Here is an 18,745-nt window from a genome sequence, read left to right on the forward strand (position 1 = left end):
GAGAAACAAATTAAAATAGTAAATGCATAATACAATGAAAAAGTTTCGTTACTGTTGCAAAGACTGTCATACTACAAATCCTCTTCGAAGTATTTGCAAGCGACCACTTGTATCATGACTTTTTGGCCACTCTTCATACTGCCATTATTTCCGCATTCTCAATAATTATTGACAGTACAATATTGACAATATACGTATATCGATCCTGGTATTTTAAAATATGCAACAATGTACGCATTAATCCTTCGCCATGTCCAGTAGAAAAAACCAATTTTTTCGAACATCGTTTTGCCGGTATTCGAGCGACACAATTGCCCCATCTCTTGGTTTTCTCTCCACTTACTAAGTTGCACACCTTGAACGCACACGTACGTATGTGCAGATATATGTATATACAATTCATATAAACACGCGGAAAAGAAATTCGTTGCTCAGTCAGTGCACTTCAAGTGTCGCGTATACGTACTATCTCTCGACGAACAGTATTTATTGCGAAGTGTGTTGCACAGTCGCATAAAAAAGGTCATAGATTAAAAATACCATCTCACATGTCTATTTGATACATTAATTAGATTAAATAGATCTTTACTTTAAATATTATTGCCAAAACAATCGAGAGCGGTAATACGCATGCGCATGATGTCACCGGTGCTGCTTCAGTGATAATCGTTATTCTGTGGTGTTTCCTATTAAAAGTGGTATTTACGCAAGTAAAAGGTTCCGAATAACGGTGTTGGTCAAAAAAAGAAGTGGAGATCACGAGGCAAGGTACGCACTTGATAAAAAAAGATTAGTACTTGCATATATGCGCGATATGGTCTCACGTGACCAAAGGTACAAATGTGAATAATTACAATCGATTCATTGATTCATCTTATTTTATATTTATTGCTTCTATTACGAAACGTCTTCTATTGCGTATAACGCGACTTCGTTAATTATTTGAAAACATTTCTGTGCTTCAAAAATGCTAAATTCGCTAGAATTTACGCAATTAATGAATAATCAATAAACACGTGTCGGATATGACACATTCGATGTAAGCATCACATTACCAGATACTCCAAAAGTGGAAATCTAAAAACAACAGAATGTTTACTACGTTTTGGCTATAAATTTGCACATTAAATTTATACATTCGCATCGTGTAAATTCAGTTTAACAATGAATATTTCTATTTTACCGTGTTTTTAAAAAAAGGGTTAGTTTCACCACGCATGCGTACTAAATGTACATACATTTTCAAGTTTCATGAACCCTTCTTGTTTCCAAAACGAAATGTCTGAAATTCGACGAGGTAATTACGCGAAATAACAGTGATTTACGAAAGTAATGAGTAAATTATACGTTCTGTGAGGAAAGGTATCGTCGTTAACAAGTGATTTGCCCTTTTCAGTTTATTAAGAGGTTAGAAAATATCGAATGAAAACAAAACGAACTTCTTGCGTGTTTGCTTTTTATTAACGGATAATAAAGCTCGTCCAGCAATAGAGGGGCTGACACTCAAGATACACGCGTGCACGATCACATGTGAAAGCGAAAAAGGAGGGAGAGAAACATAACACCCCGAGAAGACGCGCATCACGAGCTAATACGACGCAGAAAGAACGAGAGTGCGCGTCAGTAGGTTTACCCTGACCTCGGTCAGTCAGACACAGTTTAATTTAACCGGGTCTCAGCAAACTCACAGTTCAATCTATCTTTGTCCAGTGACACGCTCGTAACCTCGCGGGGCTCGCGAATTAACCTCACTCTTTCGTGGAAGGAAGGATACACCGTTTTCCGGTACGTAGAGTACGTTTTCAGTTTATAGGTTGAATTCTAAATACAGCACCATGAATAGCGGCATTCTCGATTGCAATCAACTCGTACGCGAGCCAACGTTTTCGCGGTAAATCGTTGAAATTCTTCGCAACGCCGGAACCACCAATTTTTTTCCCCCATGAATATTCATTCGACGTAGTTCACCGTGAAATCAACGTAAACGCGCGTCGGTTTTTAGCCGAATGCAAAAAGGTCGTGATATAACGAGGTGAATAAAATAATATTGTTAACACGATTTTCTATAGAAAATTTGGTGGTTCCCCAAGGTTCACAAATCACTAGTGTCGAGAGAAATGAAATATGTTTCGTGCGTTAACGTTGTATGTCGCATGGTTGTTTTTCTTCTGGTAAAGAAAGTCGCTCGAGAAAGTACATTGGCGGACAACGTGAAGTTCTCTAGGGAAGACAACAAAGGGAGAAACCGCTACTCGAATTTCGATCGATAATTCTCGAAATTTTGAAGTTTAAGAATTCGGAAGATGGAGAATTTGGAAACAATAGAAAACTTTTCTCACTGCAGTAATTCGAAGGAAATTACTTCTGATTGTACGTGCGGCAGTTTAAGGTGATAATGACAGAGTTTGCTGTTCTGTGAAGAAAATCACTTATCGTTGACTCTAACGTCCGCAGTCTTCATTATCTCATAAAGTTACAACAGCTACTTAAATCGACAGATAAAATAAGTTGTAGGTATTCGTTCATAAATCGCAAGAAGAATTATTATAAAACAATAATTAATTTATTTTATACATCACATTTTGAATAATATGCAATCATGATTTAAACCGATAACCTTTCTTCAGGTAATTGCTGAACATTTAGCTGTCAAAAGATGTAATTTTTATGGACTAGACTCATCTAGAAAGAACTGGAATTACAAGTTACAGGAAGAGAGTCCCGTGTCGTCGTTTACATAATCGTGCTTGTACTAAGAGATTAGAGTGCAAGTATAGCAGACTTATACAGGGTCTTCAACGATCGCCAGGATTTTTCGCGAACCTTCGATAATCTGACCATACATATTTCGAACAAAAGTTTTACCGCCACATGGATGTTAACAAATTTACAAAAAATTTTATTTTTGTTAAAATATGAAGGTTATTTTGATTATTGTTAATAGTACAATTATTTACATAATAATAGGTAAATTAAATGACATGCTGTACTATAACCTTAAGATAACCTTGAATTAAAAAATGTAGATTTAGGTAGAAACATTGATATGAAAAATTTGAGTGAATTGAGTATTCGAGATTAATCAGATACGCTGTTTTGCGTAACCTTTGTCCGGAACATTTATATGTCAGATTGTCGGATGTGATCACCTTGTATAACATGATCACGAGGTGCAGGATCGTCACATTACCGACACAGTCAGATGAAAAAAAATCGACGTTGCGAAACGCTGCTGCTGATAAACTACTGACGAAAAAAAGAATCGGATCGTTTTAAAAGCAGTCAGACTCATACATAGAGCTTCAAAGCGTTCAACTCTCTTCACCCTGATGTTTGAAATCCCGAACGCGAAAGCTGGCGTATATAAAGATGACGATATTTGCAAAAAGTATGAATGTCTCGCCCGAAGTCTGAATGCAAATGATTCGATCCTCCCTCGCCGCATGCATCGTTGCCATTGGAAATAAGGGAGAGGGTTCCTGGCTCGAGCGGGATTCAAAAACGAAAGATCCGTGGCGCCAAAGGCGAGGCGACAGCGAGAAATACAACGAGGAATCGAAAGGAGAAAAATACTCTTCCTCGTATCCTTCGTTCTTTGGGGGGTAGTAATGGACCAGCCGAAGGCAAACTGTACGCGGAAAGCCGAAGAAGAAGCGTGCAGTGAAGCGTGCAATGCGTATCATTCTGGCGGAAAGCCCTTTCTTCTCCACTCTGCGTCTCTGAAGTTGACTGCTGGCCAGAGGCGTCACCACCTTTCTTCGTGTGCGACCACGGTTACTCGCCATGAAAACTTCCTCGAATGTTATTCATCGTCTTAATGAAGACAATTGTACCCGGAATTTAATACGTACAAATTACTTCCATTATACGCGCGCGTTTGATCGGTGGACCGTTGTTAATGGGTTCAAATATACGGTCGTAGGTAGCAGGAACATACGTGTAACCAGGGTCGAACATTTCAAATGTTACAAGTTTAAAACGTTTCGACTTTCAGATGTTCCAAGCTCGACATTCCGAATTTAACACCTGATATTTTTTGGAGCATTCCAAAGCCCTGAATATAAGCTTGAAACATTCCAAGTGAAGCGACCAAGTTCGGAACTTAATTATTTATCGCATTTTGGCGATCGATAGTCTCTTTAGTTTATTTCTTTTAAGGTAAACGATCGAAGAACGAGCCCGTCAATTAAGTCTCGAGTACCAAACTGTTCGTAGCAACGAATTCAAGGATAATAATAGTTTAGGAGATTTTCTGTCTGTCGTTGCGAAAAAAAATATCCGAAGAGAGAGCAGTGAAGAGCGCTTTACGGAAACGATTAACAAGTCGCAGCTCAACGACCTGTGGCGCCGTGCATTGTTGCTCGAAATTACCGACCGCCAATTGCGAAGTCCGTTCCTACCTAACTGACAATTGCTCCACTTGCTTTAAGCCATTAGTACTGGCCAGTTATCTTGCTGGTAATACACTGCAATGAACATCGTAACTGGCCGAAGTAAATCTCGGCGACGGTGTTTTCTCTCGACTGCTGCATGGTATTCATTCGCAATTTGTACACTGTACGTGACGAGACAACTGAAGCAATTGTTCACCGGCTCGTTTAGTCATCAAATAGACCTCGATGGTCACGCGAATGTTCACGATTTGACCTTCAATGAAAATTAAGAAATGAACGTTTTTGCTATATCTTCAGCTGGAACTTGTTTACGAGTTGAATGTCACGTATGCGAATTGATAATAGGATTTCTTGTTTCATAAATATAGAACGACTTTCAAATGGAATAGTAAACTAATTCTCGAGTCATAAGTCGTTTCAGAAGGACAAGTATATTAATTTTTACGACGAATTTATTCTGTAATATGTGACGTGCAGAATTTGATCACGTTATTATGTCATTATTTTCAATTATAAAAAAAGATATGTTTGTTGTATAATATGAAAAGTCAGTAATATTTCTCTAAAGTCTCTATATTTCTACGTCACTTGTAGATCCTTAGATCAAATACCTAATCGGCAAGCCAAAGCGTAGTATAATTCCAAGTTCAACATTACGTGCAAGCTGCTGATACGACATTTAACCCTGTTTATCTTAGCGATGATATGACATAAAGGCCTCAAATAAAAAGTCTAGACTTACTATTTTTAGGCGCACGTGTAGTTGCATCGATAAACAAACCGATAACATTAAATAAATTTACGTAGATGCATTTTATATTAGATATGTAATCAAAATTTTCTGCAGCATACTGATCCGTTCAATTTTGTTTTTTGTAGATATTAGGCGTATCCACCAAGATGCTGGGGCTGCTTCTGTTAGTGGCTCTTGGGGCATCAACGCTCGCTTATAATGGCGAGCTGGTGGAGCAAGAATGTCCCATGGACTGTCATTGCCATTATTTTCGCGTCAACTGGGTGACGGACTGTTCCGAAAGCAATTTGACCAGCATCCCGTACGACGAGCTTAGCCCTAATGTCTACATTTTGGATATGAATGGTAACAACATCGCACGGATCGGTCCGTTTCCACAGTCGATCAAGCTCAGGCGTCTCCAGATGGCACACAACAAATTGACCGAACTGAAACACGATTCGTTTGCCGGGTTAACTTATCTGTTGGAGGCCGACTTTTCGTCAAACGCGATCACTCATATCGATCCGGAGGCATTCAGGTGAGGGCCTCTCAGATTTTTAATAGACACCGATAACGAAGACACTTAAAGGAAATTAACTTTTGAATTTTACGACTCGAAGATTTAGTTATCTCAGATGAAATCTCTGATAATACTGAAATAAAATTTGCTTTAGAAACTTAAAATCAGAAAATTCAGAACAGAACCTCTCAGTTGATTTTATCTATAATTAGTAATTATATGGAGTTTTTTTAATAAAGTAAAACAGGACTCTGTAAATTTGAAACGTAGTTTGAACTAATAACACTTATGAATACTGTACTATGACAAATTTAATATACGTTAAATTTTGCAGTGATATGTTGCATTTATATTCTCGTGTTCATTTCTGGAATTTAGATTCATACCAATGTAAATATGCAAGCACCCGAGTTATCTTGCTACTTTGCACTCGATTTTTGTTTTCAAGGAAATATTGAAATATCACCGATTAATATTATGTAATACACACACGTGATATTGAAAAACATTATTCCAACAGATGTATAAAAATGATACTTACCGGAGTCTTTTTCAGACGAAAATAACGAGTTTCTGTAGTCATGTGTTTTAAATGTGATTTTACAATATTGCCTTGAATATTACCGTAATTTGCATCAAATCGATGGATGCTGTTTTAGCAATGCGATCAGTAAGTAGTTTCTTATCATACAAATTTATTGGTCGAATGCAGACTTAATGTTGTAGAAAACAACTGTTTTTGCTCCTTGTATAGACAGATAATTTATTCTTTGTTTACCAGTTAATTTGTCAGATTTTCATATTTCTTTTAAGCTTCAAAGATCGTTTTATTTTTCACGTACCGCAATTATCCGGTATTTTTCCTTGCTCTAATAATCTGCACGCAGTAACTTTTTGTTGCGCTCGTTAAATTTAGTAAAAAATAATTATCTGAATCATATAGCAAATAAATTCAGTTAGAATTATTTTATGTCAGACGTGTAGATCTAAGTCTAAATATGAAACATGCAAGAGACACGTGAACTCGACAAATTTTTTATTCGTACCCATTGGCGTAACTAGGATTTCTGCTTAAAGAGACTTTAGATATCTACACGTTGTATTACCACAATCAGAGACAGCCAGGTCCACCCAAAGAGAAACCCATACCTAGTTACGCCAATATCCGTATCATCCGCTTGTATCCCCATATACAATCCTATAATTACGTGCTTAATCCTTCAACAGGGATAATCCAGGTTTGATTACGTTGGAACTTCAGAACAACCCCTTGGACGAGGTGAAGGGTCACTTCTTAAATAGTCGCACCCTGCTCTACCTTGATCTGAATTCCTGCGGTATCCGCCGCCTCAATACGCAATTTTTCCACAACACGACGAACCTGAACAAGGTTGACTTATCCCACAATCCACTTGGAAGCATAGAACCAGGCCCGTTCGATCATCTTACCAATTTGGAGTACCTGAAGCTGAACGCTTGTAACCTGACTCACGTGTCTCCGGATGCGTTCGCTCATTTGGAAAATCTGCGCGAGCTCGAGATGGCAGAGAACGATTTGCGAACGTTAAGCTGGACAAGTATTCTTGCTCCGTTGATCCGATTGGAGTATCTGAACATCAGAAAGACCGGCATCACGAATTTGCCAGGAGATGCATTCGCCAAAAACCTGTACCTGCGACAGTTGGTCTTGGCGGATAACGAGTTATGGCACTTGGATGTCGGCAACACTCTCGGCCACAATCTGCACAGTCTTCAATCGTTGGATCTGTCGAACTGTAATTTACAAGATCGTCTGTCGGAAGAGGCGTTCAGAAATTCGAGCAAATTGCGGGTACTGAACCTGAGCGGCAATCCTATGTTCGCTGCTGACCTAACTGCCGTATTACGCCACCTGCCGAAACTACATAAGCTGTCGTTGAGCAACTGCAGCCTGCGACGCCTGCCAAACGCCTTCCACGTCTTTGAGCACCTGGAGGAACTCGACATCTCTCACAATCCCCTATCAGACGCGTTCGTCAGCCTTTTGAATCCATTGGAGTCATTGGAATACTTAGACATGTCTTACTGCAATCTTGGTTACGTAGGAAATTATACGTTCTCCCACATGACCTTCCTGAAGAAGCTGATCCTGTCAGGAAACAAATTGCACACGTTAGAAGAAGGATTGTTTGCTAATCTGACGAGACTGGAGAGTCTGGAATTGAACAACTGTGATCTGAAAACGCCCATCGATCCGAAGGTGTTCGGTGATCGTACCAGTACTGATATAATTGAGCTGAAGCTCAGCGGAAATCCGTTGGAGGTTCCGGAGAGTGGTTCTCTTCTTCCTGAGCAATTCTCCAACCTCGAAACCCTCGATCTTAGCAACTGTGGTCTGTTGCATCTGAACGAGAACCTGTTCACGTCGGCGAAGAACCTTACTCAGCTGAACCTGTCTGGAAACAACATATCCCGCGTTGAAAATTTGGCTTGTCTGAAAAAGTTGCGTGCGCTACAGCATCTAGACATTAGCAACAACAATCTGAGCACTATTATTCCGGGAGTCTTCCGGTGGAATCGGCATCTCTTGTCTGTGAATCTTCTGAACAATCCATTCGTGTGCAACTGCTCGATCGCCGACATGTGGGGCTGGGCTGTACAGGAAAAGAACGACCTTCATGTCTTGGTAGGCAGTCAACCAGCCAACTTCGAAGCTGGAGCTGCGAAGCTGAGGAAGAGCTTGACCTGCAACTACGACGAGGAGACCCATCGCAAGATCGTGGAACAAGCACGCGCGAGCGGCGATCAACGTAGACTTAGGAAGGGAGACCTTACTCCTACTCGTACCTGGGCGAAATACGTCCGCGAGTCAAATTGCGGTCGTAGTTCATGATATAAGGCGAACAAATTTCAACATCCGATGATAAACTTCTATTACGACAAGCTGCGCAGACTGAGAACCGATCTCTGAACGTGGCTTGTCGATAACGAAGCGTACCACCCGCATACACATGTACACATCTAGACACCACGTGCCCGCGATATTATCGTGTAGTTTTATTACGGTCCCCGGCATCCAAAAGTGTATTCCCCTTCTCCCATAGCATACGACTTTATTTTTGAACGGCGTTGTAGAGTTAAGATCGGGCGGTAGCGCACTAAACATCGGAATGTTGAAATTTTTATAACATTGATTTTCAATACGTTGTAAATACGCTAAAGACACATGATGCGTTGTTGTGTTCTTAATATTTGAAAGTTACAGCGCAGTCCCGCTATATGGCCCTAGATGGAGACGTAGAAGTGGTGGAAAAGAACATATAAGTTGTAGCATTGAAGACTCACCGGGCCATGTAGCAAGATTGCGCTATAAAGTTTAATCAATCGTTAATGAGTCATTTTCGTGGAATTAATGACGTCGTTTAGTGTCTAACTAACGAACGTCTTTCGTAGTAATCTATTTCCATTTATTATCATTCATTATTATTTTCAAAGTCAAACTTGTTATGACATTTGTACCATTGTCCAAAGAAACATGTGGTCGAAAGTTCGAATTTCGCTCGAGGACATAATTTATCGCATTAGTCAGTGCGTTTAATGTAAGGGAAGGTGCTAAATTTTCATTGTTCGTCGAAACAATCAAAGATCAACGAAATCTGATGACAAAAATTCGCATTTTCAATTAATCTTACTAATTCATCTCGTCGACGGAATCGATGCTATCCTCTTTCACTTTGTAAAGCGTTCACTCGTGCAAACTTTCGGATACTGAAATTTAACCGAGTATGCAAACGAACTCGACGTTCTTGATTGTAATTGACGACGATAAAATAAGGCTAGACGAGAGAAGAGACTGGGAAAGTTACGTTAATGGTATCTTTAGATTCACGTGTTCTCAGGTCCATGATGAAGTTATGAAGTTGGTGAAACTTGGTCCTCCATCGTAACCGACTGTGGATTTTACGTTAAAACGACACGAAGTCGTGTTAGTTCTCATGAGCATGTCGTGTTTAACAATTACGAGAAACTTGCTTGCATGTTCGCGTATACTTGTACTCGATGTTTCTGTTATCACATGCGAGCATGCATTACGTAAAATTATGGACGTCGCCAGATATCTCTATTATAAAAACTTAATTATTTGAATTATTGATCTTTGATTGATAAAGGAAGCGTATGACTACTTTTGATTTACTTCCAATTTTATAATTACTGTTGAAATTCCCTCTACTATGAGAAGTTTAGATTTAATCAACTTTCCAAAGCTCTTGCACTCCCTTTGCAAGTAGAGAGGGGCTAATCATATTGTTGATTTATATTAAAAATACTTTTTTGTTAACTTCGTATTTTATTCACGAGACATATCTGTAATAAATGTAACTAGTCCCACTCTATTTCATCGTTATAAGTAAGGGATAATTAATCTTATGATTCTTCGTCGTTTATTCGTTATTACAAATATATTTATTGGGTTAAAACGTTTATATATATTTATTAAGTTAAAAGCATTTTTTGTTATCTCACAATTAGTGATACTTTAAGACAAGAGGTCATCTTCTCGTACTGGGTGCTGTATCTCCTTTCAGCCAAGAAGTGTTCTCTGGCGGTGTCCATGTATAAATTAGGATACCCTGCAAGGTACTTCGATTTTCTTCCCTGGACTATGCCGGGTTAAACTTTTTAATTTACGAACGATTTTATCAAAGGAACACGTGTTCTTTATGTTTTCAATACGTGTACATTGTGTTGCTTCTTGAAAGTACGGGTAAGGTGAACCAAATTTTCGGTTTCGTTGTCGCTTAAAAACCTGAGCAAGATCAAGTGCCGATTTCACTACATTCATGAAATGTATAAGACTGTATTTAATAAAGGAATCATTTTTCTTGGTAATTGACATTTTTTTAATTAACCTTATTACCTTCTCTTTTATCTTCTATTTGCTGTATAATAATATAGAATCAGAAAATATATATAAAATTTGTATATATGTTTATACTGATGGAGATAATATTTTTACTTTTAATTCCTAGCACCGAGAGTGCTGTCATATAAATACCAGCCCCAGTCGGTATAACAGGACGTGACACGAAAAAGTTTAAGGGGCTTTAGGGCCCCTTCAAATCATGTGACATAAAAGTACATTATGTGAATGATCTACCCTGTACCTGGTCTATGGCAAAAGTTTAGAATGGGGAGTGCTGCAAAAGTTATGGTGTGGTAAAGTGGGGTGAATGTAACAAAAGAAAATCTACAGTTCCGAGATATTTACGATTTGTTGTTTATGATTGCTCCTAGCGTAGAGATATGTTTTCGCAATGTACTTTGTGATTAAATAAGCATAATTTGTAATATTATGCACGAATAATTAATCTCAGAGCTTCAAAGAATAGTGAATGCTTTAAGATCAAGTCGCGACAACTGTTTTAAAATATTGAGGGACAAACAAATATGTAAATAGATACCTTCATACATAGACGGTGCTAAACATTTTATAATTTTTAAGTTTTTTGCGGGAGAGGTGCAATGAAGACCATCATTTATTAGTGAATAATAACTTTAATTTAAGAATAAAAATTATAATTTTAAACATGGACGAAACTCCGTCTAAAACGACGTATGTTTCTTTCATATTTTTAAAAAAATAATATTAATACGTGCAAATTGATTTATGATTGTGTGGTATATATTTTAACACATTTGAATAATTTATCAATGCAAGAAATCATCGTTTTTATTGTGTACTTAGATTTATTAAAGTACTTTTTATAGTATGCACAAATATCTTCTGAATATATTTTCTTAAATAATTGGATGGTTTATGAATATAAATTGAACTTATTTTTAGAGAAACGGTGTACAACATAGCTGATACTAATCTACCTGCAGTAATGGCTAGTCTAGAAATGCTCACGGTAACAAATAATTTAGCAACTCCAGGAGATGAAGAAGTACTTAAAAAAACAATGACAGTGACAGACTCCAATGAAAATCTTAACAGAAGGTATAATAAAATACTTGTCATTTTGTATCACAATTTAATCACTTATTTCTGTGTATCAATAGATGTACTTTGAGACCTAGAAAGAGGACAAGCATAGGGGCAGAATTTAATGAAAATGGAAATAAGCAACAAGTAAAGGAAATTGATGTCAAAGAATATTACTTAAATAAAAATTTGAAAAGAAAATTAAACAGTTTAGAAACAATTTTTGAAGAAAAAGATGATACGAGTGAAAGTACAATATATATGGGAGTCAAGAGATATAGACGCATGATACAATTTCAACAAAAACCATCAGATTCCAAAATAAAGAAGAGAAAAGCAAAAATAAAAAAATTGTTTGGGTCAAAGAGCAATTTTAAACGAAAACGTGCATCTATGCAAATGTTACTGAATAAGCTAAATGATATTAGAGCAGAATCTCCCGCAAAAGTTAATAATGAGATAAAATGAAACTGTGTGGAAGTATTAAAGTGTGAAATCAAATGGTTTGTGAAATGGAAAACTCTGAACAAAGTATTTCTTTTTTTTTCAAAAGATTCTAATTTGTAGCATTATATTTTAATTTTTGATATATCTATTGAAAGTAGTATAGCATAAAAGGTACTTAAAATTAAAATATATTAATTACATAACAAACATTTTTATATACTACATTATGTTCGTACATATGCATCGAAGAAATCTTTCAAAATATATCAATTGTGCTATGAGGCCACTGATATCACATGTGGATTTCTGGTAAAATAAGTATTACCAGAAAAATTTAAGATTATTAGGTGAAATCCATAAAACAATTTAATTTATAATTTTGCATAAGTTTGATGTTATATACATCTTTGTTTAATCATATTATTTCCAAATGCATTTAAGTAATATATAGTATTATACTGTATGTGCTTTCAAAGTTTGGCAAATTGTATTTTGTAACAATAATAAGCAATTTATTGAACTTTTAAAACAGCACAAACTGAGAAAGACTGACAACACGAAAAGTGCTATAAACATTCTTAATGAACAAATATGATGTACTGTTCTTTATAAATATATTGTATTTTGTATTACAAATTATTTATAGTTGTATTTCAATATACCGTATCAAAATATATAAAAAATTATAGTACTTTCTCATTATCTTGGTTCAAATTATTTTAATGTTAGATAAATGTAACGAAAACCTGTCATATTAATTATATCATTTTAATTTATTTAGAGTCAAGTTGCCTTACTTCATCTGTAACTAATGAGAAAAAAAATTAAATTATTCAAGTTGTATCAAGATAATGAAGAAGTACTACAGTTGTTTTCCATTTTTATAAAAGTTAGTAAAAATCAAATATTTACATAGAATTATAAATGTAAATATTAACATATTGTGATCACTAATGCTAAAATATCTCAATTTGTTATAAATTATTTGTTTTCACAGCACATTTTGTTGCAGTATTTGGACATTGAATGTATTCTCTAATCATGCCCTTATTTTCTTCATATTCTTTACTGTCAAGTTTGACACATGCACATCTATACTGATGAGAGCTTGGAGAATCATATAACATTCTTGGTACACCAATCCAATCTCTTTCTATTCCCCCGCTATAAAAAAAAACAGAAGATCATAATTTCAGTGAAATAGATACTCCTATGTACCATAATACCATGTACCTTCTTTTAGAACACCATACTACAGTTCCAGAGTCTGGATTCCATTCTATATTACAAGGTGGGAACATCCTTTTTTTATGTTCTTCTTGAAATTGTTCCTCCTTCATACGTTCTAATATCTTCTTTACTTTATAAGATTCTTCAGTTGGTGTACCATTTTCATTATAGTATCTACCAATTAATTTCCCTATTCAAGAAAGGATATTTATGCTTGATCAGAAATAAAATAGATCATCTATTTATAACTCTTTTTTCATATTCAAAACCATGTTTTAAGTACCTTTATAAACATAGTTCTCATTATAAAATTGTACCCAATCATTCAACGCTTTTACTTGTTGCATTGATAATGAAGAAATGTCATCTGTCAAGCCATTATCATTAAACTCCCCCGTAATAAAGGCTAATGATGCATCCCGGCCTATAAATATATAAACATATGTTATACATATGACAAATTTAATCAATATAATTTCATTACAAAATATGATACCAGTGAAAGCATGATAAGTCGAACTGGGTCCATAATGCTTTGCTCCTTTTGTGACATCAAAAACTTGACCCAATATTGAAATATACAAACCATCTTTCAAATTTGTATATTTCTTAAGTTCATTTGATGTAAACATTTTCTGGTCATCATTTAACACTGAATCTGATTCTTCATTGAAATCAAAATAATCGTTTTTAATAGCGTTTAACCATTTTTCCATAAAATTAAGTCTGACATCGTTCAGATAATCATTCGAATATAATAAATATACAGATGCAAATAACGGTAATAACCAAACATACTTTGAAAACATGATTATGTTGCTGTTATTAATCATAAGTACTACATACACCGCAAATAAAAAATTAAATAAAAAATTCGCTTGTTATTACATGTATGTGTAATGTTTTATCATGTTTTTTATAAAATTTCTTTAGGAAACAAAAATAAACAGAACCGTCATACAGACAAAGGTAAAAGTACTGTTACTATTGTATTGCTATCTCGTATGTCAATGGTAGGTATCCTTAAATAAATCTAAAATAGTATACTTTTTTAATTCGTTAAATATTTTTTATATTACATATGAAGATATGTAGATATACGCACATTTCATTGTATGCATATCTAAATATACGTTTGTTGATTGCATTTCAAATGATTTTCTACGTGGTAGGTAAGTGTATCAAATCACTTTCGGGATCTAATACACTCAGTCGCAATACCGTTACCTACATCAGTTTAAATGCATTGTCATGAATGATACGAATTGTAAAACTTCAGATTACAAAAAATATATCGAGAAAAGTGATTAAGAACAGGTATGCGCAATTAGAATAAGGATAAGATGACGCTTAGAGAGGGAAACGGGACAATGCACGCAGGGCGGAAGTGAGAAACCACTCGTTGCAAATGGCAGACGTATGATACTGTCTTCTTATTTTTTTGGCATAGTCGTGGCAGTGAATCACAATTATTCGTGATTGTGCATCGTAACGGTTCACAGCGTTAGCCGTTATTTCAGTGTATAATTATTGTTAACAGAGAATTCGATAGCGATGGCGAAGCTAGTAAACGTTTGGCGGGACGATGACCCGGTCGATTTGACGCGAAGACAAATGCCGTTGATTGTCGATGAAAATCTTACGGTGAGCACGATACTCTTTTGTCACTTTTTTTTTAAACGCCGTTCTTGACTATCAAAAACTAACGTCTTAATGAGACTTACGTAATGATATCCTATGATATTTCTAACTTAACCTAACCGTTGCAATGAGTACATGCTTATGCCAGTACTGATTAAACGTACTATGTTTGATATCTATGTTTTGATTAATTACTAAATGTTACTATGTTAGTAGATCCAAAATTGTAACAGATGTTTCGTGATTCACTTCTGTAATTTTGCTGTTGTACTTATTGGCTTAATTATTTTCTTTCAGAAGAAAAGAATGTCAAAATGTTTTGATTTCTGCTTATACCTTGATAAGATATTATTAAGTAAATGAAATGAATAGCTGAATGATAAAGTTAATGATAATTGTGATATTAATGAATCTTCAATTTAATTACAAGACAGCATAAACTAAACTTGGCTTACAAATTTTGTTTTATAGTTAATTTATTTTAATTAAAATTTGGAGTGAATTTATTTCGAAACATAAAGTTAATTCAATTTTTCAATATGTTATTTGTTCTTTTGCATAGATGATTATGGATATAAATGGTTTGGGAGCAATCTGTGATAGTCCATTAGTCCGTGGCAAACACCTTGATGAATTTACTAGAAAACTTGATATGCTCACAAAAGAGGAGATTAAAGCTTCCTTTGAAGTTACTTGCAAGGATATGCTTGCTATTTTGGGTCAAGCTGTACCATGCGTTGGATGTAGGAGGAGGTATAAATTATCTTAATAATATATGAAATAAATAGATTTAATGTTTATACCAACTAATAAAATTATGTATTTAGTGTTGAAAGATTGTTCTATGACCTCATGAAATCAGGACATCCAGCATTAGACCCTTTGGTAATTACACCTGAAGGTTTATTATCGATAAAAGACGATGTTTTAGAATCACCGCAATTACTTTGTACCATGTTACAAGGACACAGGTAATAAACTGATGAATGTATTTGTTTATGTATCTTTCATACATATTCTTGTATATGCATACATAACAGATATATTAAAAACTTTAATATTTCTCATAGTACTAGGTTAAATAGTTTAGTTGAAAGACAACCCAGAAATAAAAAGTCACGAAGATGTGTATTGCACTCGTTAGAAATTCAGCGCATGAAACCTCTTCCCAGTGCATGGAAAGAAGTATGGGATTGTATGGAACTTCCATGTCGTCAAGAACTTGCTTTAATAGAAACTGATACTCTTGAAGCCACTCTAGATACATATTTGCGTAAACATCGGTAGGTTCGTATACATACTTAATTCCGTACAAAAATTGTTGATCACCTCATTATTACAGATTCTGTGGCGAATGTCGAACAAAGGTATTATTGGCGTCTTCTCTACTAACGACAGAACCTGAACCAGCAAAAGAAAAAGGCTATGTTGCTGCTTTATACTCTGGTATTAAACGTTGTATACGCGATAGACATGTACATTTACCTACGAACACGGATTATATTAGTACCCTTATCGGACGTGCTCAACCTGAACTCATGGGAAGGTACGCGCGGTTACATTTCATGAGTGTCATTTTATTGTACAATTCAGTTGTAAAACATATTTTTAAATTATAGGGAACGACATGCAAAGACACTGGAAATTGCTCAGGAAGAGGTACTTACGTGTTTAGGAATATGTGTTGCCGAACGTTTGCATAGAGTCCATAGGCGGTTAAGAGAAGAAGAAACAGTTTGCAAAGTATTAGCTGCTGTTGCAGTGGATGCACTGTCTAGGAATTTTCAAGTATGATTACTAGAATTGCAAAATTGTCAAATTCATAGATTTATTTACTCATGATCGTGTAATTTTGTTTAGATGGCTGTAGAAGTTAAACAAGGTATTTCTCAACTAGAACTCCTTTATGAAGAGTTAACACGAGAAGAAATAGCAAAACAACAGCGACGAGAAAAATTACGTTTGAAACGCAAGAAGAAGAAAGAACGTCGATATGAGACTGAAGAAAAAGAAAATGCATGTGATGTACGTTATTATTTTATATATTTCAATTTCTAAAATTAGTGAACATAATCAATATGTTTACTGAATTTTATATCCTCAGTGTTCAAGCAAAAGGCAAAGTGGTAACAGTGATACACCTTGTGTTTGTGCAGATTTAAAACCCACGACACAAAATATAGATCGACATAAGGTATGTATTTCTTCTCTTCAATTATGCAATTATAATTTAAATAATACAAATATACCTTCTTTCCTTCCAGCTACAAGTATTAGATCCAAAAAACAAGAGATCACCAACTTGTAAATGTCCGGATTGTGTAAAGAAATCAAAATCTAGTATATCACAATCACAAAATCAAACTCAGTTAGCATTCCCCAAAAAATCATCAAATATGCAAAAAAGTACAGTTAAGAAAGGTTCTTCCGAATCAAAGGCAAAAATTGTTTCAAATCAAACAAAAAAGAATAATACCCCTGTGAAAAATCTTTCTGAAGAAGAATTTTTTGAATCATGTGAATCGTGTAAGGTAATAACTTAATGTATCGATGCATGCTCTATATTTCTGTTAACGCGTGTTATAAGATTTAAGTATCATTCCCTGCACAGGACTTTTCCGAGAAGATTGATCACTGGCATAGTTTAGAAGACTGTAAAGATCCAATGGCTAAGGAGATAGTAGATGCTTGGATAGGAAAACCAAGCAAAAGATACAACATGTGGATAGAGATGAAGAAACGTTTTGAGTTATCAATCTCAGATAGGAAAAGTCGTTCCTCGAGTGAACGGTCGTCTCAAGATTGTGGTTATTCTTCAGAACATAATATTAGTAGTTCTTCTCTTCCTAGTACTCCAGAAGGATCGGAAGTAGCGTGCAGTGAGGGATGTTGTAATCATGAGAGAGATTGTCATGATATACGGCCATCTGATAAACTTGTTCATTCCAATTCCAGTATCTCTTTACTCAAAGAAAGAGGTGGAGGTTTAACGCTTACACAGATGTTAGAAGTACGTGTATAATTTGGTTTAGTGTTATTCTCATTAGTGGTTTTATTTCTAATACAATTTATTCTTAGGACTCCTACTTATCAGACGACGAAGAGAAAGAAAGTTATATTCCAGCTGAAGAAGTTCTGGAATTTAAATCTCGAATGTGCCAAGTTCTTGAAAAACGACAAGAACTTCGTCAGACACTTAGAAAACGTTTTGCTATTTTATGCAGTCACCACAAACCCTTTATCATTCCTAATTAAGAATTCCTACTAGGTACAGTTACTTAATAGGATAAAATCTTTCTTTTTTACATTGATTTACTGCCAGTAGACAAACATGAATGCAATAGATGTATTTTGGATAACTTGTCATTGGAGGTCAACCTTCCTGTGTGAATAAAATATCGTTGGAGATGTACATCGTAACTTCATCGTATGGTATGGTTTATCTGCGAGCGAGAATTGCATCTAATAAACTAGAGGTATCAACAAATAATTATGCCTTGAATTTTGTTGTTTTCTATGCAGTTGAATTCATAAAAATAAAAGACATTTGTAGATGGAAATGTAATTATAAATGAATGAAATTTAGAATATATATATACACATATATATATATATATATATATATAGTCAAATATTAACTCTGAAAACTGGTTTAAAAAAAAAGCGAGATATCGGATCAATGCACAAACAAGTATGTAATATCAGCCTTCAGAGTTAAATGAGACTGATTTCTATATGCTTGTATAATTAAACAATCATTTTTATCAGCACGTATTAGCCACGAAAATATGGCATATTATAATCAACTGCAC

The 18,745-nt window shown here is 35.2% G+C and overlaps 5 protein-coding genes across 17 annotated transcripts in view; 3 read left to right on the top strand and 2 right to left on the bottom strand.

Annotated features, from left to right (window-relative positions):
- The window catches only part of LOC100882668 (uncharacterized), a 50,077-nt gene extending 48,680 nt beyond the window's left edge, over positions 1–1,397 (bottom strand). For 5 of the 6 annotated variants that reach the window (XM_076530477.1, XM_076530476.1, XM_076530475.1 and 2 more), the window contains exon 1: positions 73–264. The gene's annotated coding sequence lies outside the window, so the exon portion shown is untranslated. Of the gene's footprint in view, positions 1–72; positions 1,078–1,183 lie in introns of those variants that run through there. The other variant, XR_013037813.1, reaches the window with a different exon arrangement.
- LOC100882777 (uncharacterized) lies at positions 628–10,519 on the top strand. Of its 3 annotated transcripts, none has more exons than XM_003703921.3 (3): positions 628–768; positions 5,274–5,668; positions 6,878–10,519. In XM_003703921.3, the coding sequence occupies exons 2-3, from the start codon at positions 5,295–5,297 to the stop codon at positions 8,520–8,522; spliced, it is 2,019 nt and encodes a 672-aa protein (XP_003703969.2). In that variant the 5' UTR covers positions 628–768; positions 5,274–5,294; the 3' UTR covers positions 8,523–10,519. The 3 variants fall into 3 exon arrangements, with proteins under 3 accessions (XP_003703969.2, XP_076386586.1, XP_076386587.1); XM_076530471.1 differs by lacking the exon at positions 628–768 and adding an exon at positions 1,644–1,785; XM_076530472.1 differs by lacking the exon at positions 628–768 and adding an exon at positions 1,654–1,794.
- Positions 10,520–10,715: 196 nt separating this feature from the next.
- Positions 10,716–12,701, top strand: LOC100882886 (uncharacterized). 2 transcript variants are annotated; one of them, XM_003703922.3, is made up of 3 exons: positions 10,716–11,243; positions 11,475–11,630; positions 11,693–12,701. In XM_003703922.3, exons 1-3 carry the CDS (start codon positions 11,218–11,220, stop codon positions 12,081–12,083), a joined length of 573 nt encoding a protein of 190 aa, XP_003703970.1. In that variant the 5' UTR covers positions 10,716–11,217; the 3' UTR covers positions 12,084–12,701. The 2 variants fall into 2 exon arrangements, with proteins under 2 accessions (XP_003703970.1, XP_012142253.1); XM_012286863.2 differs by lacking the exon at positions 10,716–11,243 and adding an exon at positions 11,254–11,367.
- Positions 12,660–14,125, bottom strand: LOC100876947 (neuferricin). The gene is made up of 4 exons (XM_003703954.3): positions 13,789–14,125; positions 13,576–13,716; positions 13,296–13,482; positions 12,660–13,226 (listed from the first exon to the last, which is right to left on the bottom strand). The coding sequence occupies exons 1-4, from the start codon at positions 14,123–14,125 to the stop codon at positions 13,037–13,039; spliced, it is 855 nt and encodes a 284-aa protein (XP_003704002.2). The 3' UTR covers positions 12,660–13,036.
- Positions 14,126–14,149: 24 nt separating this feature from the next.
- Positions 14,150–18,423, top strand: LOC100883107 (gametogenetin-binding protein 2-like). 5 transcript variants are annotated; one of them, XM_076530469.1, is made up of 12 exons: positions 14,150–14,261; positions 14,833–14,936; positions 15,496–15,686; positions 15,761–15,904; positions 16,004–16,216; positions 16,276–16,479; positions 16,553–16,721; positions 16,794–16,958; positions 17,038–17,127; positions 17,198–17,464; positions 17,545–17,943; positions 18,012–18,423. In XM_076530469.1, exons 1-12 carry the CDS (start codon positions 14,192–14,194, stop codon positions 18,186–18,188), a joined length of 2,193 nt encoding a protein of 730 aa, XP_076386584.1. In that variant the 5' UTR covers positions 14,150–14,191; the 3' UTR covers positions 18,189–18,423. The 5 variants fall into 5 exon arrangements, with proteins under 5 accessions (XP_076386584.1, XP_076386585.1, XP_076386583.1 ...); XM_076530470.1 differs by lacking the exon at positions 14,150–14,261 and adding an exon at positions 14,267–14,305; XM_076530468.1 differs by lacking the exon at positions 14,150–14,261 and adding an exon at positions 14,431–14,464.
- Positions 18,424–18,745: the final 322 nt, after the last annotated feature.

This window comes from Megachile rotundata, chromosome 4 (assembly GCF_050947335.1).
Source record: "Megachile rotundata isolate GNS110a chromosome 4, iyMegRotu1, whole genome shotgun sequence".
Classification (NCBI taxonomy): domain Eukaryota; kingdom Metazoa; phylum Arthropoda; class Insecta; order Hymenoptera; family Megachilidae; genus Megachile; species Megachile rotundata.

Excerpts from the sequence above, each read along its gene's own strand:
- LOC100883107 (XM_076530469.1), top strand. The coding sequence starts at position 14,192 with ATGTTTTATCATGTTTTTTATAAAATTTCTTTAGGAAACAAAAATAAA. Across the intron at positions 16,217-16,275 it reads ACATATTTGCGTAAACATCG|ATTCTGTGGCGAATGTCGAA; the intron begins GTAGGTTCGTAT and ends TCATTATTACAG. Across the intron at positions 17,128-17,197 it reads AAAATATAGATCGACATAAG|CTACAAGTATTAGATCCAAA; the intron begins GTATGTATTTCT and ends CTTTCCTTCCAG.
- LOC100882886 (XM_003703922.3), top strand. The coding sequence starts at position 11,218 with ATGGACGAAACTCCGTCTAAAACGAC. Across the intron at positions 11,244-11,474 it reads GAAACTCCGTCTAAAACGAC|AGAAACGGTGTACAACATAG; the intron begins GTATGTTTCTTT and ends ACTTATTTTTAG. Across the intron at positions 11,631-11,692 it reads AATGAAAATCTTAACAGAAG|ATGTACTTTGAGACCTAGAA; the intron begins GTATAATAAAAT and ends GTGTATCAATAG.
- LOC100882777 (XM_003703921.3), top strand. The coding sequence starts at position 5,295 with ATGCTGGGGCTGCTTCTGTTAGTGGCTCTTGGGGCATCAACGCTCGCT. Across the intron at positions 5,669-6,877 it reads ATCGATCCGGAGGCATTCAG|GGATAATCCAGGTTTGATTA; the intron begins GTGAGGGCCTCT and ends ATCCTTCAACAG.
- LOC100876947 (XM_003703954.3), bottom strand. The coding sequence starts at position 14,125 with ATGATTAATAACAGCAACATAATCATGTTTTCAAAGTATGTTTGGTTA. Across the intron at positions 13,483-13,575 it reads TGAGAACTATGTTTATAAAG|GGAAATTAATTGGTAGATAC; the intron begins GTACTTAAAACA and ends TTTCTTGAATAG. Across the intron at positions 13,227-13,295 it reads GTATGGTGTTCTAAAAGAAG|CGGGGGAATAGAAAGAGATT; the intron begins GTACATGGTATT and ends TTTTTTTTATAG.